General features: G+C 42.5%; 2 protein-coding genes across 2 annotated transcripts; both read left to right on the top strand.

Moving 5' to 3' along the window:
- The first annotated feature begins 309 nt into the window (after window positions 1–309).
- LOC133022599 (phosphoinositide-interacting protein-like) lies at window positions 310–720 on the top strand. Its single transcript, XM_061089430.1, has one exon. It carries the CDS (start codon window positions 313–315, stop codon window positions 718–720), a length of 408 nt encoding a protein of 135 aa, XP_060945413.1. The 5' UTR covers window positions 310–312.
- Window positions 721–11,229: 10,509 nt separating this feature from the next.
- On the top strand, window positions 11,230–25,403 carry foxk2b (forkhead box K2b). The gene is made up of 9 exons (XM_061090176.1): window positions 11,230–11,685; window positions 16,970–17,164; window positions 19,017–19,170; window positions 20,211–20,357; window positions 20,460–20,653; window positions 21,182–21,384; window positions 21,555–21,800; window positions 22,311–22,511; window positions 23,398–25,403. The coding sequence occupies exons 1-9, from the start codon at window positions 11,393–11,395 to the stop codon at window positions 23,601–23,603; spliced, it is 1,839 nt and encodes a 612-aa protein (XP_060946159.1). The 5' UTR covers window positions 11,230–11,392; the 3' UTR covers window positions 23,604–25,403.
- The last annotated feature ends 442 nt before the right edge of the window (window positions 25,404–25,845 follow it).

Below are 25,845 nucleotides of genomic sequence, written 5' to 3'. Positions count from 1 at the left end.
GCCTGATGGGATCTGCTTCTCATGGGCAAACGACTGGAAATGTTCAAGTGAGGTGATTCGAATCAACAAAAATATGCAGCCATGACATGAGTACGAAAAAAGTTATCCCAATGCTGGGATGGGAAAAGCAAAATATATTTAGATTTTTTAAATATTTGTATCGTTTGTAAGTGTGCTTCAGGCTTCCTGATAAGAGTTTTCTTTTTGTGGTGTGTAGTCAATATCATATATTATTCTTAATGTCATGTTATTAAAAAACGCCCTCAGATTGACTCATGTCTCACACACTTCTCCAGAGTCATCCTCGAGGCCATGCCAGGCAGCCCAGAGAACATCCCCCTGGGAGAGTGCACCCTCTCCCAGTCAAAGGACCAGCTGACGCCCCCAAGCCGCACGGAGAGCACCGTGTTCAGCCTCTCACGCAGCGAGTCCCTCTGGACAACCGAGACGTCCCACAGCAAATGTGAGGTCTACTGGTACCCTATCCACCTCATGTCCACCGGGGGCAGCTTCCTGGCATGCGGCATCATCATCAGCGGCCTTTACTTCGCCGGCCACTGCAAGAGGGTCACCAACATCCTGGGGCCGGCACTGGTCTCCATCGGGCTGATGGTTTTTGTGGTGGGCTTGGTCCTTATCCCCGTCACCAAGGAGAACAGGAAGCAGTCGAACATGAAGAGGCCCTTCAGCTACTACAGACAACCCATGTTCAATCTGTGACCACGTTGGAGGTGTTATTCTGCCAGAGAACTTCACGTTTGGATGTAAATCTGAACGGAGACCTTTAAGACGGCACTGATTCGAAATGACGCTTTTCAGCATGGGTGCGTCAGTGGAAAATAATTGTAAAAACTCTGCGTGTTGATGACATTTATATTTATTCCTCTGGTTTGCCGGGATCGACAAAACATTGCCCTTATCTCAGTCTGAAGTGAGCATGACAAAATTTGCATTAATAACCGGGGCTGTCAAAAAGTAGGTGTGCGCGCGAGGACAACAATGTGCTGTTTAAAATGCAATTATGCACACATTCACACTCAATTTAGCGATGAGGATACTAGAAAGCAAGCTGTGCCTATTAGTATTTATGAGGGGAAAAGTGGACATGGGGGATTTCCTAATGCTGAGTTGTGCAGTGTATGCCAATGCATGAATAATTAAAGATTGTGAGAGCTTATGATTGTCAATTCATGGTTTACTGTGTGTAGTTGCATCCACTGAAGTCCTCATTGGGACAAGATCACGAGGAAGGCGGCTTTGAATTTGAATGCATCCATCTTCAAATATACAGTATGTAAAAAAGAGAGAATTTGACTGCTGTGACCTGAAAGTACATTTTCATGGGATTTAAATATGACGTGCGCAGAAATGTGAAGTAACCCCTTCAGAGACATGCAGCTTCTACCGTAAAGCTTAACATTTAAACATTAACCGTAATGGACACTAAATATTTATTGTTGTCAGCCATTCTTTATGGTGAAACTCTGGTCTGTAAAGAGCAGCTTGGATTTAAAGCAGCTATAATCAATATTCACATGCTGAGGGATGCTGTAGCACATTTATGAGAAAGGTGCGGCTCAGAGACTTAGCACGCCACTCTGCAGCTCCTCTCAGCTCACTGCTTGTTTTTTCAGTCACCCCAACTTTACTGTTTTCATTCACCCACACAAATCACATTGTCATTTTTGTCTACAGCAGGACAAACAACTTTAAAAACCCTGTGCTATATAACCTACACAAAAAAGCCGACAGATAAAGATAAGATAGAGGGTTTTATTTCTCTGGAGTTGAGGGAGGTGACAGCTTCAGATTAATGGTCCTGTTGTTGCACATATGTATAAGTCTTATGTCATGTTTTCACCCCTTTTAACAAGATTACGTCAGAATTACCATTAAACCTAATGGGAGGATGTGGTATGGGTCAGGGAAGAACTCATTTAATTTTGGTCCAGATCCGAATCAGGAGTCGTATCCAGGAAGTCGTTTTTAACTTTCTTTGACATTGCAAGCTAGGCCCTTTTTCAACATTTTCTCTTCAGACCTTTTCGGAGGACTAACATTTATAAGTGTGTGAAATTTGTTCTTTCACACAGAGACTGTCGTCAAGTGTTGTATGTTATTTGTTATGCCCCCTAGTGGCCTGAAAAACATCAGTCAATGCATTCAGTGGATTATATATAAAAATTGATTCACCAGAAAGATGTAACGTAAACATTTGTAAACGAGTTTTATGCACAGTTTGGATAATTCTGTAGATTACAGCCTGCAATTAAAATATCAATGTACACAATGAAAATATCTTACTTGTTACCTATTGTTAGACGGGAAGCAGTGATATTAACACACATAATTCATCACATCAAAATTACACTTGCAAATAGACTGAGTAGAATTGGTCCACAGACACTTGAAGATAAATACATAAATATTTATGTTATATTCTGTGTTAGTTACTTTATTGTTACCATGACATTATCTGAGTTCCTATTCCAGTTAGGGTGATTATTGGTTAGTGACCAAGGTTATCTAAAGCCATGTATAATTTATGTGAGATTCTTCCAGATGAAGTGAATCAACCTCTGAATCCACAAGAGGTTCATGTTTGGTACAAAGTTTGACCTTGTGACCTCACCAACAAGGTCTGTGTGTACAATAAGAAAAGTCTGTATTTATTATACTGTTCCCGCATTGTTCCATACATATCTAATCATGTGAAGGTTTGGGAACACACATACAGAACTAACATAAATCACATCATACCACTGCCAAAAAAGCAGTAAGAATTGTCAATCGATCTGTTTACCATGAACTGACAAATCCACTTTTTATTAAGTTACATGCCTTAATATTTTATGATTTTGTTGAATTAAACAGTGCACAAATAATCTATAAAGCATAGCTCTCCTCAACATTACCAACGAATATTTGAATTTTGAGAGAGCCTAAATGAAGTGACGGGCAACGGCAAGTTTAGGAAATTAATGTCAAGAACAGATAACAGATGTTCCTCTGTAAAAGGAGTAAATATATCGAATCATTATGATGATTAACATAAAATGTGCAGCCCACTTTTCATGTTTTAAAATGTTTTTTTAAACATGCTTAACAAATAAACAACAAAGATGTTATCATTAATTAGTATTTATATGATTTCATTTAATTAATTTTAGGGATCAAAAGGTTTGCCAGTAGAATTCTTCTTGGTATGAAGGGTAGCAATGCTTCAGCCTTTTCTATCCTTACATTTTCTCTTCTTCTGAATTTAATTTTTTTTTTGTAAACGCATTGCCTTGCTTTTTTATAACAAATCCTTGGTTTAATATTTTGTCGACAAAAGTGAACTAAACTGAACTGATCTGAATACAAAAAGTCTGCATAAGAGACATTACAACGCGAAATGGCCTTTAAACAGGTTAGAGACAAATTGATAAACTTTTTATTTGACAAATAGAGAATATATCTGTTTATGTTCAGACAATCAATCAATCATTTTTCAGTAAAATATATGTGGAGAGGGCATCTGAGGCTGAACAACGTGGCTAGACAGAAATTGTTCGCCACAGAGGTTTGATGCAATTTCTACCATCAGGTTACTGGAATCCATATCAAACCCTGCACCACGGCATTAAAGAAGCATCACAGACTGCAGAACACTGCCGCCAACATAGCACTGGATCAGGAGTAAAGACCCACTGGACGGCAAGATGTTAGAGACATATACCCAGGTGGGTAAGACTGTGGTGGGCCTGCCTTAGCAGAGGGTGTATTCTGATTGGATGGTTGAAATAGACAATGACATTAAAGGTACACAACTGGTATGTCCCTAGCATCCGCTGGTGATCCCTGACAACTGCTGGTGGTTGGCAACTTAACATCAAACAGGGCGGAAGACCTTCAAACCCACAAGGGATATGGAGGACGATACATGACTTAAGTATAAATACATAAATAAATATATAAATGCATAAATAAATAAGGTAATAATTACAGTAATAAATACAGAACTGTATAAATAAATGTCTTAAATATATTCCCACATTTATTTTTTTCTGATTTTTTTATTTCTTTATTTATACTTAAGTCATGTATCATCCTCTATAAAGGGGTTATCTTGTCCTATATTCTAAAAGATAAGAACATTTTTAAGTTTGGGACTGATGGTCAGAAAAAATAAAACATTTTAATAGCGCCAGAAGAATTTACAGATGAATCACAATCCACAGAAAGGCTGTACAATAAAACAAAAGAAAGATGAGGACTTTCTTCAGTTGCTTTATGTGAAAACATAACACTCTGCCCAAATTAAGGGCATTCTACTTTGTGAGGGTGAACAAGCAGTAAATATAATCAGATAAAACACTCACACAAACATGTTGATTCAGGCTCATCAAATGGTTTGTTTGTCAATCCATCAGGTTTGAAAAGGTGGAGCTCCAATAGTCGGGCAAATTAGTTAGTGAGTCAGCTCTCTGTTTGCATGTGTAGCCCTGTTGTTGGTCTATAAACAAAGAAGATAAAAACTCAGGAGAGGCGCTGAGTCATGCATGTCGTCCTGCAGGCTAGAATCTGACTGGCAAATTCAAATTCCCTGCAGCTCATGGGCGCATTTGCATTATGGGAACCAAGGCGCGTTATTGTGTGATATTGGACGGTGCGATGACAGTTCAGAGGTGGAAGCTGCCTGATCTAGTGAGGTGTGTGTGTGTCTGTGTGTGTCTGTGTGTGTCTGTGCGCAGTGGAGCTGCCTTAGGAGACGTTTGTTTATCCAGTCTTGAAGGTGGGGCGTTCTCCCCAGGTGCGCAGGTATACAGGATGAAGCATCCTCCCGTTATTCACGCGTCAGGAGCCTCATCTCTCCACGTCTGCACCATGGACCTGATCCGCTTCATAGGCAGCTGCGTGCCTGCCTTCTTGATGGCCATCGTTTTTGACGTCGTCGGCATTATTGTGCTTTTCGTCGGGATATTCGCCAACGTGCGCCTCGACGGCCGCTTCTACGGCGACTTCTTGATCTACACGGGCTCCCTGGTGATATTCTTCAGCCTGGGCTTCTGGGTCATGTGGTACGTGGGCAACTTGCAGGTGCCCGGCGACTACGGCTGGGACAATAGGAACAGCGTCGTGGAGCGGCTGGCGAGTAAGATCTCCAAGAGGATGAGCCAGAAGGCGAGACAGGTGAAGTACGTGGAGGACGCAGACCCCGAGAGCCAGGTGGGGCCGACGTCTCCGCGCAAAGCCAGCAGAGTGACCTGGGGCAAGAACTCAGCCTACCACAACGAAGGCTATGATGACTCGCTGGAGTCCTCCACTTTCGAGAATAAGCAGGAGCAAAAAAGAGAAGAACAAGGACAAGGACAAAAAGAGGGAGAAGTGGAAAAAGGACTAACAGAAGGAGAAGGAGAAAAAGGACAACAAGAGGAAGAAGGAGAAAAAGGAGAAGAACAGGAGATCTGACCTGCTGCCTCTCTGATTAAGTAGATTCATTTAAAATTGGGCCGGTTTTGTGGTCATATATATAAAAACATAAAGCTGCAGCTCTGCACAGCCTTAGACTATCACAACCATCTGTACATGTCTAGTCAAAACAAGAAGTTTAGTCTGACTCACATGTCTAATTCGGCAGGCCCGGATACAAGAATTATCCAAAGCCCAGGTAGCAGGCAGCATCTCGCGGCTATTAGTTTGTGGTTGTTTTGTTTATTTATTTGCCACTTCAGCACTTTAGAAACCCAAAGAACCTTGAGGCATCACCTGTATTTACGTTTTATAGAAGGGTCTCAAGTTAGAATCAAGTTCTAGGTCATTTATCATTTCAGTTTGGAGCTTATAAAGTATAATATAAGTGTGTTTAGTCAAGTTAAGTCAGTAAACTGACATCTAAATGGTAACTAATGCACAGAGGACGGGCCCAGAGCTCATTTTCACTTGGGGGGGAGGAACCAGGGATCTCCTTTGGTTAGCACTGCCCATTATATATATAGAGACAGTGTATAAAAACATTAGCTTAGCTTAAACTCCCCCTAAGCTCCTAAAAAATTTCCACAATACTTGATGTCAGTTTGCTGCTGGCTGTGAACCGTACTGGACAAATGTTCCTGTCCGCAGATTCCTCCATTATTTCAACTTCAATTTATTTATTCTTTTTCACAAAGGCTTTGTCGCATCTGACAAATGCATGTGACATACTTAACACAAGTTGTAGCTGCAACCAGAAAGAGTGAGGTAGAGTTGTGCAAACACATACTGGTCAGACTGGTTTGTCTCTTGGTGTTGGTTAAACAAACAGGGAACTCCTCAGCAGAGGATCTCATGTGACCTGGGAACCATGTGTGGGAATCCATGTGTATCATATGGAATGTTTTGACTTATTTCCATATGTTTAGAGGTTAGATTCATGGCACACCTTATGCAAAATGTCAGCTCTGCTACGTGAAATGGCCATTCACAAACAAAACCGCAGCCACGACTGACGTGGGAGCTTCACAGTCATTCATCTGTGCTGTGTACACCTGCTTTAACCACAGGCAGAACAGGGAAGCTGAGAGAAATTGCAGCAGCAGCACTGGTCAAACAAGGGAAGTTTCCATTACGTGCATTTCCTCTTTTTGCCGGCAAGTCACTACACAGTAGGCAGCGTTATTGTAGTGACGCATGGGCCAGGGATTGCTCATGTTTAGTGAAGGCTTCAGTGCAGCGTATCCACCCTGTGAAGTTAAATATCACGGGTAAACACACACTTGGGTAAATCGATGGGAGTGATGTCAAGAGGAGGCTTTGAAACATCTGATTAAAGATGAAACACACTGATGCAGTGCTGGAATCACTTAATTTTCATTAGCTGAATAAAATAATCCAAGGGTTAGGGGTTGGGGGGTTGCAAATTAATTATATCAAGCATATAACTGTGTAAAGACGACCTTGATGGCAGTTGATTATGAAATATATGTGCATAAATCTGTCACGCAGGTTTCAGACAGCGGCCTGGTGTGTCACTCATCAATGACGTGAAAGGGGCCAAACAGGTCAGGCCTGCATAGGAATGAGGATGGACTGTGAGTTTCTCAGCTGCTGTAAATGAGCATCACAACCTTTTGTTGTGCCTAGAGACCTGTCTTGCCACTGAACTATGATAGAAATGCAAAGGTGTGCTGCTGCTTAAAGACAATGAACCACAGGACAGGAAATCACTGCTGCACAGAGAGTCACTCCTGTCAGACCTCGAGACGACAGCCACTTGTCCTTTTCTCTCGCTCGGCTGTGGCGATGGAGCAGAGGGGGTGCGTCAAGTTCTTCATCTCGCTGGCTTTGATTCTGGACATCGTCGGCCTCATCCTCTTCTTCGTGGGGATCTTTGCGCCGTTGAGTTTCTGGGACTTTTTCGTGCTGTCCGGGCCCCTGCTGATCTTCTTCAGCCTGATCCCCTGGATATTCTGGTACACGGGGCAGCTCACCGTGTCCGAGGAGGACCTCAACCTGATCAAACATGACATACTGTGACCACAGCGTGACAGGAGTCGGACTGAGTGGAAGAGACCGGACTCCTTCAAACGTGAGGATGAGGAGGGAGCTGGCAGGCGGGACTGAAGCACGAGGGTGTTCGTCTCTGGCTCTCTGAACCCCGGGAGGTTTCGCCTCAGTGGAGGATATGTGATAAATTCAAATCCAAACACAACCTGGAACACATTTGAATAATCCCAGCAGATAAAAAAAAACTTTATTCTACACTTTGACTTCAGGGTAAAAACAACTTGCCATGTTGAGTGTGGACAGCAGTGTTGGAGTGGAAAATGTGTTTCTCAGCACTTTTGGCCGGAGGAGGAAGCTTTTTAAAGATTGCACCATGATGACACTGTTTGCCTTATTTATGTGCTTGTTGTGATCACTGTACTGTCGGAAATTATATTTATGTTTGAACGTGTCTCTTGTTCCTGTAGGACGGATAAACTTGTAAAATATCCGACTAAACATGGTTTCAAACGACTGTTGTTGTGTTCTTTGTGGGGCTGCTCCTCATTAGAAAAAGTAGCCAAACAGGCAGTGTGGGTTTTGGCCCTGGTTTTTTTTGTAAGATCCACGCAGCGTAGAGACTGACAACGAAAACAAACACATACACTAAAGTACTGAGCTCATCAGAAAGCTAGAAAGCCCTGTATGTGCAGAAGGGTTTGGCCAATTAGCCGTTCTCCCTTAGAAAGGTTTTGGATTTGGGCTTTGGTTTGTTCACCACAGAATCCAGTGAAGAGAGTGAAACTAATACTCCTCCACGCCTGAATCTTCCCGACCGTAATCAGCACTTAAGGCAGCATTAGCTCCCTCAGACATGGAGAGTGTTATTAATGTGTGCATTTGGTTCCTGCCCCAGAGGAAAAGGAGGAAATGGAGGAGAGGCGTAATGCGTCTCTCTCTCCCTGCAAAGAGATGGAAACCCTGCTGCTTGGAGCCTTCTCCGCCCCCATGGGACACCGCCCTCCCTCCCTCCCTGTTATACTGAAATCTACAAGTTAACTTGATGGCACATGTCATTATGATCTCTAATCACAGCTGCTCGCATCAATCCACAACAGTCCATAATGTGAGATATGCAGATTATCAGATGTTTTATTTCGGCAGATCTATCCTGACTTGCTCTAAATCTAATAAAACTTGAAGCTTCCCAAAGCCTACTCTTCCGTGGGCGACAGTGCAAAGATATTAGGGTTGTAAATCCCAGTCATGTGGTTTGGAAGAGCTTCGATTAATAGTTGATTCCCATTAACTGTGCCACAGAGGTCGCTGCTCTTCCTGGAACAAATAGACTCGACTGTCACTAGTGGAAAAATAAGTGGTCGCCACAAGACAAACACACAGAAAGTAAAATAAGTTACGTAGATCAAGTAAGTCTTTAAATGTCTGTTTCAGATCTGGGCTCTATTAAATCATCTGTTTGTGTACTATCTGAGATGCGTAGAATCTAAAATACCATCAAAGCACTTACTTAAAACAATCAAATGTGTATGAATGTATTATTAAACAGTGGGCCCATCCTTGCAACTTGTGTTATTAATAAGGCTATACATGCTGGAAAACCGTGGCTGTGGGTGTGTCAGTGGGTGTTTTGGCAGGCGATGGAGTGATGCCGCTGTCTGTCCAGGGCTAAAAGCTTGAAATGGCCAGTGAGTTCATGCTGTCATCTCTGGAGGGTTGTGACGGTGCATGTCTCCCTCCAGTGGTTGAGATGAGGTTGGAAGTTGCTGCAGGTGGATTTTAGAGGTCATTCAACTCTCCAGTTCAACCAGCAGGTGGAAAAAGTAAAACCATAACAACTGTGTATTCATCCCTGTTAAAATCTAAATCTACATCTCAGCAGACCTCTCTTCAAAGCCCTAATGCACCTCCATTAAAAGTCATATTCCTGTCTATTAATTGCAAACACATCCATCAAATGTCTTCATCGAAACTCGTCAACCAGACCACATCTATAAAAGCTTTTTGGCTACAAATGCAATGAAGCTACGATAACAGATAATTTGTTGCTGTTAATGATTATCAATGCACATATCCAGTAAAGAAAATGTTAATCGTTTTATGCCCACATGACAGGAAGACTTATCAGAATGTCACTGAATGTCACTGTACTAAATCAAAATAATGGACGGGATGTTTCATTGAGAAATATTTTCTGTTTTGGCATCAGACGTATATTAAAAAAATCAACAACAACAATCAGGAAATAAAACAAAGAAAAAACAGAATGGAGTTCATTATTTTAATATTGTCAGAGATATTCACAGCATCATCACAACATCACAAACAATATGAATGAATGCCTAAAGCCTGTCACAAACTGTTTTGCATAGTGTGGTTGTTTCCCAGAATTGGAGCAGGCATCTTTACTCTTCAAAAAATCTTCAGGCCTGCAGCCAATAAATATTAAAAATAATCTGTGTTATTCGGCCAAGTATTTTCCTCAATTTATTTATCAGTTATACATAATACAATACAAGCAGAACACACCACAACTTCCCAAAGCCTCAGGCAACATCTTCAATTTGTTTGTAACTAACAGCATGCAATAAAGATATGATCATTTACATTAATGTAAAACAGAGAAAGGCTGGCAGCCACCATCAAAGACATGTCTGCTTGATTCATATTGAAATGAACAAACACACATTGCTTGTAGATATAGTTGTTGTTGTCCATTATAAGGATACAAGGAGGAGGTCATTTAAGATCGGTAGAGATTTCACAACCTCAGAGCAACAACAAAAACAATAATTTTCTCAGATATTCTCTTCTTGTATTGTAACCCTCTTTATTGTTTCCATAGAGACGAGACAATGACACACATAAGACCACTTTTCCTCTTCCAATTATATGTCGCACCTTCAATGTATCGTGATGGCCTCTTATCATATCAAACTCGAAATCCTTTTCTAGTCGATTAAGTTCAAAAACAATGATTCTGCATCCAGCTATCGCCTGATCAACACTCATCCTCTTGGTCTGAGGTGTTATCGACCATCAGGTGTTGCGCATGCGCACTGCCCACAGACTGTGTTTACAAACAAGTGGCCTACAGATGGCGGGGTCGCCCAGTCTGACGATAACAACAAGGCCACAGCACGGCACGGCACAGGAGTGATAACCTGCAGCCTCCCCTGAATAACATGGAGTTTTTTTTGTGTGTGCGTGTGTGTGTGTGTGTGTGTCAGGGCAACGTGGTTTGTTTGTGTTGATTCGAGATCAGTGACGATGATAACTTGAACCATTACAAACCAGCGAGGTGCTGCAGAGGGGGCCGCGTGGAGCGCCCGGCCTGGACTCTGTAGTGGAGCGGGGGGGCACCGTGGCTCTGAAACCCCGCCCGCTGCTTCAATGCACCTGGTCGATTCCTGTTTTCGATTCGTGATTAATCGGTGATGCCGACGCGCGGGCCGCGGATGATCGATCGTATTTGACAGAAGCGATTGTTGTGATAGATTGCACGTGTAAGCCGCTTGATCCGCTCCCCGTCCCACGGCCTGACCACGTCTTCCGCTTCTCCCGGTAGTGTACTCTCGTATCACTGCGCCCCAACCGACCTTGAATCTGTCCCCACACGCATTCTGACATCTGATTGGTCGCGGTGTCGGCGCTGCAGCCGCTTCCCCCGCTCTGATTGGCGGAGAGCGCTGTCAGTCGGGGGAGCCCCGCCCGCTGCTGCTCTCCGTTGGATCGCTCCGCTGCTCTTTCTCTCGGCGGTGGGTCGGAGCCGCGGTCCCTGGCCTCGCATGTTCCCCTCCAAACTCCCGGTTTCAGTTCGATGCCCCGCCCGTAGCTTCGCTCCATCTCCGCGCCACTGAAGGGCTGCAGTCCGCCGCGGTCTTACTTATCCCACCATTTGTTTTTTGTAGGGGATTTGAAGGCGAACATGGCGGTGGTGAGCGGATCGTCCGGGCCGGTCGCCCGGCTCGAGGGCCGTGAATTCGAATACATGATGAAGAAGCGCTCGGTGACCGTCGGCCGGAACTCGTCGCAGGGCTCCGTGGACGTGAGCATGGGCCACTCGAGCTTCATCTCCCGCAGGCACCTGGAGGTCTTCACCGCCAGCGACGACGGCACCGGCGGCGGCGACTTCTACCTGAGGTGTCTCGGCAAAAACGGGGTGTTCGTAGACGGAGTGTTCCTGCGACGGGGCGCCCCCCCTCTGCAGCTTCCACGAATGTAAGTGCCCCCCCACCCCCCTCCATCCATCCTGGGTGAACATGTGGATGCGGAGCTAGCAGCCGGGTTAGCTAAAGCGAACAGTCAACAACACTTGACTCTGCGCTGGCTAGCAAGGGGTCGAGAGGACCACGTGTTTTAGCATGTTAGCAAAGAACCCCTGCATCCTGTTCGTATGGCCATTTTCTTTGTTGACATTCCTGTTAGCATCAGTGTTAATTAGCCCGCCTGCCTGCATTCCACATCCCCCCTCCCGTGGTTAACACAGCGTTAGCCGCATTCCACGGTGTCTGTGCCGGGGCCGGTTAGCACAAGCAGCTAGCTCACTGCCACGGGGGAGGGGGGGAGACGCGTGTGTGTGTGTGTGTTTATGCTTCAGCCACATGGACACCGTGCAGTCAGACATGTTGTGGTGGCGGGGCTGTAAACATTCGCCCTTGAGGTGCAGTGCAAACATGAGAGCTAGCTGTTAGCCGTAGCCTCACGGTAGTTGTGAATGGAGCTCCCCACCCCACGACCCCTAAACGTAAACAAACCCGGCCCGTCCCCGCCCTGCCGGCTCGCAGCAGCAGCTCTTGCGGGACCTTTGGCCTCGTCTGAACACAGCCGGAGCCATGCCAGCCAACGCTTTTTAATCAATAACCTGCTCACATTAAACATCAATGGACGACATGAGCCCAGAGGTTCATTTTAACACCAAACTCCGACTCATCTGTGAAGGAGTCGGGAGGTTTCTGAGCCACGGTGAGCAGGTCTAAACCTGCACCGCCACTGTTCCACTTGTTGATGGTGTGCTTAGTGGGCTGCTTCTAAACAAGCAGGAATCTACCCCGATACTACTGTACTGTTCTTAATTATACTGCTGTATACTATGTGGAGTTGTTACACGTGGTGCTGGCAGGGTGTGCTGCTTGCTTTGGATGTAGGCCATGTTGGAGTGGCTGCTTTAGATAGGGTTACAGATGAAAATAAATGAAGCAAATATAAGCTGGAGTCTTCCAAGTATTAAGTATTACTGGAATTATAATTTCGTCAACACAGCATCTTGGAAACTGTGAAGGATATTTATCAGGATTATTTGGGGCAGTTTTATAGATAAAACGATTTAGACAATCAAAATAAACGAATAGAAATATGTTAGTTGCACACATATGATTGCCAACCATTATCTGCTTTCAACCTTTTTATTATTTTGGAAAAGTGTGCTGTTTGATAGCATCCCCGCAGGCTTTTCTGACTTTTGTAAGAGTAATGACTCAATACTACTTCTAGTTTCACCTGTATAGCACAACGGAAACGCTTCCTATTTTTTTTTAATGTTTCTGGTCTTGAAGTGTCTAATGAACTTAACAAAAACAGGGGAAAGTGTAGTCTAACACATAAACAAGTGAACATTACACTGTCAAATTCTAATTATTGTCAAAGTAATTTGAACAGTGTCAGAAACGGGTATAACTCAGTCTAACCTAAAAACAAAAACTGGTCAAAAATGAAAACAAGCTGGTTTTCTCTTTTTCTCAGACCTTTATTTGGGTTTTTGGCACAAAGAAAGTGGTTCGAGATGATTCTCTGTAATGTGGACAAACCTCCAGCCTCTGCCAACAGCGGCCACACTCCCCCCTCCTGCTCTCTGCTATTGTGCAATCCCTCAATGTGAAACCACTTTTTATACTGCACAACAAAAAGGCTTGTTTTTACTACTCTCTGAGCTGCTCCTCATTAACGTTATAACACATTGTACGCCAATCAATGAATTTTATTGTATGCGCACCATTTGGAACAAGGAAGGAGCAGCAGTGGTTTCAGGTGCTCTTATTGATCCGGCCAACTGCCTATAAAGAGCTTTTAATCAGTATTATTTCAAATGCTGCTATGGGGATGCTACCTCCTAGCATGGGCTCACATGCTGAACTGTAATCCTTGAGCTAGGGAAGGCACTTTAGATGACCTCACTGTCGAGATCGAGACTGGTGCAGCTAAGGCAGCAGATTGGCGGCATGAGAGAACTCGCAAAGCTATGGCACAGGGGACAGGTCGATTGTATTCCAGGGATTCCTCTTTGGTGATGTAAACAGACAGAAGAGAGAAGAACACCTCCCTCCCTTTCTTCCTGGGTTCATCCCACACCCATAAATTCTGTCCGGGCTGGTCCTCTTCCTGTCTCTGCCGTCTTCTTGTGTTTACATTCTTTTTTGTTGTTTTTTTGCAGTGAGTGTGGGAGGAGAGAATCAAGTGAAAGTTCAGTTGAACAAGACTGGTTTGTTGCCGTTGTAACAGGAGTGTAGCAACCGTGTGTGGCATTTAGCCCTCATTAGTCATACGAGAGGAATAAAGTGGGTTAATGAAGGGCTTTCTGTGAAAGCGTGCACAGGGGGGGGTTGCTGAACAATATATACACAACTTTCCTGAGTGTCACACAGACAATTAACAACTTACAATCATGAATGAAGTTTTGCATATACATTCAGTGGACGCTGAAGCAGGGCATTTAACAGGTTGTCAAGCTTAGATTCGTATTCTGACGACATATCTCCTTATGTATATCAGGAGCTCCCATATATAATTATACGTCGCTCTTTAAACCAGATTTATCAAGCAGTTTGAATCCTCCAATTAACAATTATATATTTTATTATCTGCTTGTTTTTCTGATTTATTAAAGTATGAATTGTCAAGTAATTTCTAAACAAAACAAGTTGCTTGATAATTTTCTCAAAATCTAGTTATAAGTTTACATGTTCCGAACACCAAGGTGTAGATAAATGTAGTTCTGACCTGAAACTCTCATCAGCTTAAGATACTGAAGATACATTTAAATGATTAGCTGCTTGCATACAGAAACAAGTAAACAACATGTCTGATAATCTCTGTCTCGTATTGTAATATGGATTTCAACTATTAGTGATGTTGGTAACTGGCATTTTAAGGAAATGCTTCACTGTACAATCAGATGTCTGAGAAATGCCGCAGATTTTTACATTTGATAAAGTGGAAATAGTTTTGTAAATTTTAGCTTGAAAATGTCTAACAATCAAATGCTTAACAATATAGTTAAAAATTGGATCAGATTAATTCAATATTAATCAACTAACACTAATACTTATAATTTTTCAGTTTTCAAAAAATGGACAGACTAAATCTTTACTTGATATATCGTCAACAAATAATCTTGAAGTGTAGCCCATTATGGGTATAGCTTCTATATCCATTACAAATTTTTTGTAATGTTTTATTAGCACATATTTGGCGATTGGGGGATTGAGACTCAGTCTTAAGCCACACATTCTCTGAACCTAAAACAATGCTCAGCCAACATTAACACATTTCTGAAGCTTACTATTCCCATGCAAGATTTTTTTACTAATGTTTAACTGACTTTGAGAGCTTGGGTCTATATTCTTGGAAGCAGAATGAAGCGCAGGAACGAACTCAAAGGAGCAGCGTTGCTTTTGATATTTTATTATTTATCGCTATATTAAGATATCATTGTCCCCACTCTGTCACTACTGCACAGTCTCTAGATATTGAGGGACGCTCTGATGTTATTTAAAGCTTGTGTATAACTTTAAAGGATCCACAGAGAAGTCTCTACCCTTCCTGAAAGGGGGTTCGGAGGGCACATGCATAATGAAAGTGTCTCCCCTCACCAGTCTGGCTCCAGGAAGTGTTTCAGTCTCCTGTGAGCAGCAAAGCTAATTTGAGATGCAAGTGTCGGGGATACAGTTCTCTCAGCAGATGCCAGCTCTGTGAGAACTTGGCAAAAAAAACAGAACTGCAGTGTCTGCCACTCTGCAACTAACTGAAAAGCAATGTGTCTGCTCTGTCCCCGGGGTGTCAGACTCCCTGATCCCAACCCTGATTTAAACAAGTTCCTGACATAAACCAACAACGTTCTTTTTTTGTCAAACCTGAAATATTTGAATTACACAAAATCCAATCTTAAAATGTGCTCAGTTTCTGTTGGCAGCATTCTTTCATTCCCGAGTCCATTCTGTTGTTTTCTATCTTTAAATTCCAGTAGATACCAAATGAAAAGTGAGAAATATTCAGCCATTGAAACACCAGTGATCATTTTGTGTCCAACAATAAATGTCAATGGTGCAGACCTTTTGCATTAAGATTGAACAGTGATCCAGTTGGTTCAAGGTACTGACGTCATCTAACGTGTTGAATCCAACAAGTGTGAACACATCATTGTCACGTTTGTCAGTGCGGCACTACAGCTCACTGGTTTTCTTTGTTTTGTGTTTTTGGAAGCAGAAGTTCCTGATTCTGTTTAAACACTGCCTTAACAGACCATAGTTCAATGCAGCAATAAGGCCTTCTGCATTCAAGTGTAAATGGAGCAGGTCCTCACTCTATTTTCTGCTGGGTTGAAAGTCATGTTGGCAGGAACAGCTCAACAGAAAGTAGATAAAACAGTGAAATAAGTATCACAGGTTTGAATATCACTACCAGGTGCTGAAGTAAAAGAATGGCTTCAACTATAGATTTTTAAAATGTATTATTCAACCACTGCAGTTAGTTTAAATATCATGTTTATATTTGAGCCCTACCGATAAGGAATTTTAGGTTGGTGTTAATACTGAAACACTAAAAAAATACTTAATTGCAGCATGATATTTTACAGTTAACCATCAACCTTATTTGATGTTTTCCTTTACACAAACATAAAAACAGCTGTTTTCTAGATCTTATTGTGACTTTACGATGATTTAAAACACACAAAATCAGCCTCTTGACACGAGGAGCTAGAAAGTCATAAATATTTAAAAGTTGTACTTGATCAGATGGCAAGAGTTCATTATAATAGTTCGTTCTCTGTTGACTTATATGGACAGATATAGCAATCGGATAATACCTATAGAGAAGTATCGCACATTTTCCACTGAGGTATATTTTCCTATTGACATGTGTCTTTATATTTAACTCGCATCAGCAACAACTGTCAAACTCAGCGATGTCGTCCTCTGAGACAACCACTCCCTTTGCAAACAAGTGCATATCAGCAGCGGTTCCAGTCTAAACTTCAGTTCTCTGCAGTGTATTAATGCTTCATAAAGTCATTGCATCAGTATTCAAATTAAATTAACTCACACATTGTCTTAGGTAAAGAATCAGCAAACAGTTCTTCCCCAGCCGGGCTTTATGTTATCAAGTTCTCACAGATTAAATTTGCGTTAATTTGAAATGCTGTTCAAGTTCATTGGAAATATCTCCGCATGCCCCAGCTCAAGGGGTCCTTCATTTTTTGACATCCTGTCCTGTTTTTGTTTCTTTGCAGGTGCACTTTCAGATTCCCCAGCACAAACATCAAGATCTCGTTCACAGCTCTGTCCAGTGGAAAGAAGGTGAAGCGCGAAGCTCCAGAGTCCCCAGTGAAACCAGTGCAGCCGCTGATCTCCCCACTGACTATCAACATTCCAGACAACATCGCTCACCTAATGAGCCCCCTGCCGTCGCCGACTGGCACCCTTAGGTACTTGCTACTGGAGATGATGCATTCACTGACCTACAGCTGGCAACTTGCCTGCCGTTGCGATTATTTCATAATGTTTAGGAAAAAACCATCTCTCGGATAAGAATTGATCATTTAGCAAAGAATGTATTTTGAACAAATGTTCGACATGTCAGTTACCCTAAAGTGAAGCCACACAATCAGGAACACCCCCTGATGGCAACACGATCCACACCACATCACCATCTTTATTGCACAATCTGGCTCTAAATATCCAGGATATTTCAACGTTCAATTTTTGGCGCATCATCAATCTCTATTTAGTCTATGGTCGAGGGAGCATATTGTCAGGGCCACTACTCTGCTTTCACACTTGAATCACTAATTCCCATACTCTGACTCCAAATGATGTCCAAAGGGCCAGTTGGAAGTGTCTGTATACAGGATCATTTGGCCTAATTTTCTGCAGTGGGAGGAAGTTGAGACGCAGTGTCCATCTTTATTTAGTCATAGAACAAACCACTGCAAAAATTTATTACATTTCACTATTAATTTACTTTGCTCAATCCAAACATATGATGAGAGTGGGGGGGTAGATTCAGTTTAAATTCAACAACAGTTCATCTTACTTGTCAATTATATCCAGATAAAGCAAAATAACAGAATCAGAGCCATTACTTTTACCTTTCACATGGAACATCAACTTTCAAATCGCCTCGCCTCCTAATGATGCTTAAGTTTAGCCTGTTCTAAGTTTAGCACTTCCTTCTGTCAGTGCTATAAGCCTTCAGTTTTCCAATCCCAGTTCAGTGTATGGCAGTGAGCAAAGTCCCTCCCACTTCTCCACTGGGTGACCTTGAGTTGCAAGCTGACCTTGACATGGGCCCTATGCGTTGATCAGCTTAGGCTTAGGTCACAGACTGTAGGGCTCAGAGAAGGCGACACCGCCATCAGTCCTAGATCCTCTCAGCCGGCTCGGCTACAAACCAACCAGCTTTGTTCTTCCATACACGTGTCCCTTGTTGGTTTAATGATAGTGTGTTTCCCGTTTACAAACAAACAATTGAGGTAATGAAAAGGGACGGCAGCTGTTGTATATGTGAGAGTCCAGAGCTGCTGCCTCTCACTGTTTGTTTGGTTTGACAACACCTCCAATGTCCCCTGAGAACCAACACACACATATAATGGGAAGCACATTACCCATATTTAAATATTCCCATCCCCTGGATAATAAACCTTTTTACTGGATAATCACACTTGATTCACATTTGAATGTGTTGTTGCTTTGGACCGGATTGTGGCTCCTGAAGTGACTGCAGTATTTTCAGTCTATCTGGGAGGTTATTTGCATAATTGTCGGCCAAAAGCATATCACTGCAGCACAGACTGCGGCTGAGCCGAGCCAGGAAACGTAAACTATGCTCCTCGTGGGGAAAAGCCAGGCTTGTTATATTTCAGCAGCTTCGTGTAGAATGCTTATCAGAGAGCTTTCATTGTGGTTTCTTGGATAAACAATTGTATGTAAATGCTTTGAGTGACATAAGTTAAAATCAACGAGTTTCATAGTGAGAAGACTCAAATGGCACAGATTGTGCCAAAGCTTACCTGCGGAGATGACGATGTACATATCTCTATTAAATCTTACTTTGCTCGACTTAATTTGGTTAGTGTTACCTTTTCATATAGATACCAAGATTATTCATATTGATCGTAAAGTTGAAGTGATTTTCTCATTGCATTTTGGGGATGTCAGATGTGATCTGGGGCAGGAGGTTGCGCAGTTTATCCAAAGCTGTCGTTTGTTTTTCTTTCTTATCTGAGTATAAATTGAGTCAATGTCTTGGCCGCTCACAGTTGTGTTTTCTCCCTGCAGTGCTGCTAACTCGTGCCCCTCCAGCCCGCGGGGCGCAGGCTCTTCAGGCTACAGGATGGGCGGTCGCATGGTCAGCTCTGCAGAGCTGCAGCTTATGAACGACAACTCCCAACCTGAGAACGACAAAGACGCCTCCGGAGGGGACAGTCCGAAGGTGAGACCAATACCAATCACTAATTCCCCCAGTAGCATTAATATGTCAATCAATTGGTGGAACTTCATCTGTATTGCCTATGTTCACAAGTCACATGGGTCTTAACTAGGGGCGACATCCTCTGCCCTTATTTAATTTCCGAGCATTATTTCAGTTCTCGTTGTTGTCACACTCCAAGAAAGCTGTGTGTACCTTTTCAAAAGGTACATCACACTCACTCTGGTTTTAAACATGTTCTTAATTGACCTTTCAGACACAGTCTGTTGCTCACGGGATATATTACAGACATCTCTAGCTGGAACTTTTTCACACCCTGGTATCTGTAATGTGAGAAATGCACAGTTCCTCCAAAGGTTCCTGCTTTCTGCAGTTGAAACAAAGCTGTTAATTATTAATCATCAGATCATGAATCCGGATCGTTCAGGTCACCTAAACCCTGATGTCCCGACTCTGCATCACATTACATCTCGTCTTGTTGTTTTTTCTGTGTTTAAATAAGTGTCTCTCGAGCAAATCACACAAACACAAAGTAAACTTCAAATACTGTACGTTTCCAAAATTTCCAAAGATTTTTATTGTTAATGTTCAAAGTGAGTGCAGGGAGGGAGGACATGCAGCAAAGTAATACAGTGCTAAACAATAGTACAATACTCACCATAAACATATACAGCCTATATTTGTGGGTTTAATTTTGGTATGGTGACATTTGTCAGACATAATTTTATCAAGGCAATATACTTGATGAAAGTTGGATTATTTTATGTCAATTGTGTAAGCATGTCTCATTCAGCTCTAAATAATGTAACTTTAAAGTAATCGACTCTTATCTCAGGCAAACTGCAGTGCATTAAAAGGATCCTGTTGGATCAGAGTGATCAGGAGGATCTCTCACTTTTGTTGCAGCCAATATTTTCTTTCCTTTGGCATTTACACAATTATACACATTATATTGTGAGAAGGTAACATGAAGACATTTTGATAATTGTCCAAAATTTGACCAGTGTAACTCAAGAAATGTGTAATTCCTTTCTGCTCCACAGGATGACTCCAAGCCTCCGTACTCCTATGCACAGCTGATAGTCCAGGCCATTACTCTGGCTCAGGACAAGCAGCTCACACTAAACGGAATCTACAATCATATCACAAAGAACTATCCTTACTATAGGACTGCAGACAAGGGCTGGCAGGTGAGTTTCAGCCTCATGTTCTCAAACCTCAGAGTAAGAGTCACGAACATTATCTATTTTCACTGCAACGTCCTCACCACTTGAACCTTTTCTCTGTCACAGAACTCGATTCGTCACAATCTTTCCTTGAACCGTTATTTCATCAAAGTGGCGCGGTCGCAGGAGGAACCTGGCAAAGGCTCGTTCTGGAGGATAGACCCGTCCTCAGAGGGCAAGCTGATAGAGCAGGCCTTCAGGAAACGAAGGCCCCGGGGCGTCCCCTGCTTCAGGACCCCCCACGGACCCCTCTCCTCCAGGTCTGCCTTCATCACACCATTCCACACTTTCCCTATGATTCAACATCTCGAATGTAGAATGAAACTCCAGATTTTAAAAGCAGTTTATGTACTGATAGCTAACATGTAGTTACACATGAGTCATCAACACAACATGCTTGCATTTTATTATTTTAGTCTCACCCACACATTTGAGTTTTATGGGCTGTTAAATATTTCTTAAACTGATGCATATGTAAAAAAATTGTCAGTGATTAGTAAGATGTCGTTCCAAACATATATGACAAATTATAGTATGATATTTACTTGATAATTACAACATAAACATTAATACACATCTTTTCTTCATTGTATATACTGATAAATACGTTTTTATCTCGGCAAACATGAGGCAGATACTGATATTAGTGGTCCCCAATGACGTATTGATTTATCACAATAGTCTGCAGAGTTTATGATCATTTTATAAGAACATAATGTAATCATATGTCTGTCGAGCATTTTCTGATCTGTAAATTTAATTTGACGTTGACATTTTTCTTGTCTCAGGAGTGCACCAGTGTCTCCCAATCACTCGGGGGTGCTCTCCGCTCACTCCAGTGGCGTCCAAACCCCTGACAGCCTATCACGAGAGGGCTCACCGGTTCCGCTGGAGATGGAGACCTCCTCTGCTCCCACCCCGGTGTCCGCCGCCGCAGTCCAGCCCAAACTGGCAATCATCCAGGAAGCACGCTTTGCACAAAACACAACAGGTAGATTCAGTAACTATGTAATAGGGTTGCCGATGATTTTCGTTTTCTCTGTAGACTCTGAAGGAATCTTTCACCTGTTAAAGTTTAAATGTAAAACAGCCTGTGTATCTGACACATTGAAATAAAACAGCTGTGAAGAGTTCATCTCACACCATGCTCTCCTGTTCCAGGCTCGCCTGTCAACAACCAGCCGGTACTCATAGCAGTCCAGCGCCAGTTACCTCAAACCATCAAGCCAGTGACCTACACCATGGCATCCCCAGTGAGCACCAGCAACCCCCAGCCTGTGGTCCAGACTGTCCACGTCCTACAGCAGATCCCGGCAGGGTCCCTGAACCCCGGCACCATCATCGCCCAGCCAGCCACCATCATCAAGAGTGGGACGCAGGAGAACGGACAGCGCACAGAGGTCAAAGGTGAGTCATCAAACAGCATTTGGCAACATTTCTTAATGCATCACTTCTTCTTGCCACCTCACTGTATATTTAATTTTAGAAAGCTAAGCTGAATCTTGATAGCAATATATACTTATATGCTAATATATGCCTATTTATTCTCTACACATGTCTTCTGAGGCACGTATGTCCTCTGTTCATGTGTTAAGGCTCATACCTTTCCAACCAACTGGTTTATGAACATTGGGAAATGCAAGTTTAATGATTCGTGGCTTGAGAATGATAATCTCTCTTGGTGGTTAAAGCCTGAAGGTGCTGATAGAGCAAACGTTGCTGTGTGTCAAAACTCTGTCAAACTTTGTACAATGGGGATCAAGGTCAAGTCTAACAGGCATTAGTGTTTACTTGTTACAAGTATGTTTACTTTTTATTTTATATTTCCATCACGGAAATTAAATTAAAAAGATCTCAAATTTAGACGATAGACTCCCTAGTGATCACTGACACATTTAAATGTTTTTGTCTTGTCAGTCAAAGTGGAGACGATTCCAACCATCACCTCTATAGGCGGCTCCAGTCGCATCATCCAGAACTCCCAGTCAGCCACCGCCCTGCAGACTGTTACCATAGTGCAGCAGGCTCCCTTGGGTCATCACCAGCTGCCCATCAAGGCCATCACACAAAACGGCACGCACAGCATCACCACTGCCATCCAGGGACCCACCAGCTCAGGTGAGACACCAGGGCTGCATGAAACTCAGGGGGCTGTTATTGTTTCCCTACTTTATGATCTTTAAATGTTCCAAGGCTTAGGAAAAAAAATGCATCTCCTTGGAAATAAATCAGGAAGTTAAATTAAATGAGTTTCATATAGAAGCTCACATAGAAACTGAAGTTGAATTTGATTAATATTTTTGGATCGATATTAGTTATTTGAAGTGAGGCGTGTGACACAGTGTAGTCAGGGGAGACATTGTGGCTGTTATTATATATTCAAACTGCATCTCAATTTTATTAGTGTGCATTACATTAAGAAGTATCATGTTTACTAAACGTATTAATGATACAAATTCTAGTCATAACAAGTTTTTTTCATGACACAATTTGAGTAGGTCCATAATTAACAATAATAAGGATTTATTTTACCTTAATCAGCTAATTATTCCCTTAAATAATCAATGAATTGCTGTGTTTAGTAACTGCCACAAAGGTTATGTCTGGAATCAGATTTGTTTGAGGATTTTGGCTTAAAGTGAAATGAAATGTATTAATATTCTGATTAGAAACAGCTTTAAAGGCCGCATAGAAAAAGAAAACTGACAGGTTGAGCTGCTCCTCTGCAGAAAGTTTTTTATAATGGGTCTGTTACTGCAGCAAATGAATGAGAAATTACCCCTAAATTTGATAATTTCAAGTTCACCACCAGATGTGACAGTTTATGGTCAACAGTTAACACTTTCTGCCTCCGCTAAAGAAACGTCTTTAACATCCTAAACTCGCAGCAGCGATGCCAAAACCACACGTCCCACAGGCCTACTGCTTCCAGATGTTGGTTAACCACAGTTCCAGCAGCGACACTGAACTCCTCCGTCTTTCTCTTCCTCTTCTTCCTGTTTAGCTGTGGCTGTGGCGAGCCCCCTCCACCTGCTGGCGGACCACGCCTCCGCCTCGGCCTCCCTCCCCACCAAGCGCCAGAACGGGGATCAGCTGGCCAGCGAGCAGCCGGACGCCAAGCGTGTCAAAGTGGAGGACGAGGCGGCCTCAGCCGTCGCAGCAGACTCGGACTCGTCGGCAGCTAACAACCATGGAAGCCATCCCAACTAGTCTGCACCACCACATGCACCACACAACCCCCACCACCACCACTGTCTCCTCCCCCCTCCATTGTTTCTCCCTTTCTCGTCTCCCCTTCCCCGTCGTTTTGTTTTGTTTCTCCTGCTTCTACCACTGACTCCAGAGGTGCCAAATGGAGAGGATTCTTTTCATTTTCAGTTTGAGTTCTGTTCTGGAGCGTCAAAAAGAATATAGATATGTCCACCCGTTACAGACTGGAATGTGAGTTGAGAACAAAAAAATACAGCAACGGGACAAAGAACTCAAAGGTGCCCCCTGTGAGCCACTGAAACAGGAGAGTGATGAAACCAAGACCACAGGAAGCCTTAACAACAATTAACCCTTCAGAGCTGACCTTTGACTGAGCTCGGGCTGGACGCCACCTGTCTGTCACATCTACCTCAGAGCAGATAGGCGACTCCAGCGGAGACAACACCCCCCCAGTCTGCGACCAACCGAGAACGTCGAGCATTTAATGGTTCAAAAACAACGGTCAACGCATTTAGAAAGGGATCAACTCGGAGCCAATATTCCTGAAACTCTGGCAGCTAGCCTCTCACAATACTGACCTTCCTTTATCGCAGCTGTACGTAGATATGCAGTATTTTGTTTTTCAAAATGTGGAGCATAGGATTTTTTTTAAATGTATTTTCACCTCTCTAGATAAGTAATAATTTAATTAAAGGAAGAGTAAAAAACGGTGAGGTCGGTGACATTTCGGTAACCAAGTTAGAAATCTCACTTTTTTTATTATTATTATGTGGAATTCATTTTTTTTTCTGTTCAGTGAATCGGTGTAATAGTTTTCGTAATATTTGTTTCTTTCCCCCTCGTTCTGACATATCCATATAATACCTACATATTTTAATACTTGCACAGATAACCGATATAAGCATATGAATTCTCCATGTGTAGTTCCAGATGTTGACCTTGCATGTATCCGACGGAGAAGTTGAACAGAGGAAGAAAAAAAAAAAGACCTGCTTTGTCCAAACCAGACCTGCACTTGATGAAATGTTTGTGTTTTACTTTCCTTCCTTTTCTTTAGTTTTTTTGTTTTGTTTTCCTCCCACCACCACCCTCCCTCTCCTCCTACTCCTCCTCACTCTCCTCACTTGCTCCCGGCCGTGTTGACATTGTGGTGTTGGCAGAACCTAGCTCCTCCACCCCCCCTTCATTTGCTCAATTATTTCACTCTGCTCTGGCAACCCGGGGAGTCCGTTTTCTGACTGTACACGTTCCAAACAAAGGTAAAATGGAAAAAAAATTGATGTTTGTTCTGCTTCAGTGGAGAAATGCTTTTTTTTTTTTTTTAATAAATTAATTTAAAGCCCATTTCTGCATCTGTTGCTTCAATATGAGCACCATCTGTAGTGACTGTAGTTCCTAATGTTTCCACCAGGGAGCATTAGAGGACTGTTTTAAAGCTCTCAGGTGGTTAAGAAGCAGCGGGTTTACTTTAACACAAGATGGCTGCATCAGCACAGTCAAAGAGTAATGGAAGAGAGCAAACAAAAGTTAAATATTTCATCCAGCATTTTGCATACAAATGTCACCATTCTGTCTTTGTTTTCATATTCTCAGTTTCTCCAAACATGCGTCTCCACTTTCCCGTTTGAATAATTCAGTGATGAACTATGTTGTACGTCACCTCTCCTGCTATTTATGATGAATAAACCATTCAAGAAAACAGTGGATGATTTAAAAGAAAATTATGAAAACTGAAATGTGGCTATCCAGTCTGTTAAAGGTCCAGTGTGAAGTTGATTATAAAATAATCCCAGTGATGTTTTCACTAGTGTGTTTCATCTAAATTGTAGGAAATGTTTTATTTACTCTAGAATGAGCCCCTTTGGAAATCGACATGTACAGTGGGAGTCAGTAGGGCGCCCCCTTGTCGTAAAGGATGCACAATATTTAATAATAAAGATCTGATCTCTAATAAAGAATGTTAAAGCTTTTCTAAGCAAACGCTATCAACAAGTTACAAAGTGATTGACAGGGAAATAAGAGATGGATTTAACTGTTGTCATAATGTTTTTAAGACACTTTCTAAAAATGTCTTAATTTTGACTCCAATTTATCACGCTCTGTACATTTACTCTCAAACTGAAACAATCATCAGTGTTTACACCTGAATGCGGGGGTTTCATTTAACTAAGTGAGTAACACTCAGAGACAGTGTGAAGGGAATGGGTTTAAGAGCTTCATCTACAGGACCGGCCTTTGTGTG

The sequence above is a fragment of the Limanda limanda genome, chromosome 17, assembly GCF_963576545.1.
Source record: "Limanda limanda chromosome 17, fLimLim1.1, whole genome shotgun sequence".
NCBI lineage: Eukaryota > Metazoa > Chordata > Actinopteri > Pleuronectiformes > Pleuronectidae > Limanda > Limanda limanda.
Note: the sequence above shows the minus strand (reverse complement) of the source record. Positions and strands in the feature narration are given on the sequence as shown.

Coding starts and splice junctions, on each gene's coding strand:
- LOC133022599 (XM_061089430.1), top strand. CDS start 313: ATGCCAGGCAGCCCAGAGAACATCCCCCTGGGAGAGTGCACCCTCTCC.
- foxk2b (XM_061090176.1), top strand. CDS start 11,393: ATGGCGGTGGTGAGCGGATCGTCCGGGCCGGTCGCCCGGCTCGAGGGC. Junction 19,171..20,210: donor CCGGAGGGGACAGTCCGAAG/GTGAGACCAATA, acceptor TCTGCTCCACAG/GATGACTCCAAGCCTCCGTA. Junction 20,358..20,459: donor CTGCAGACAAGGGCTGGCAG/GTGAGTTTCAGC, acceptor TCTCTGTCACAG/AACTCGATTCGTCACAATCT.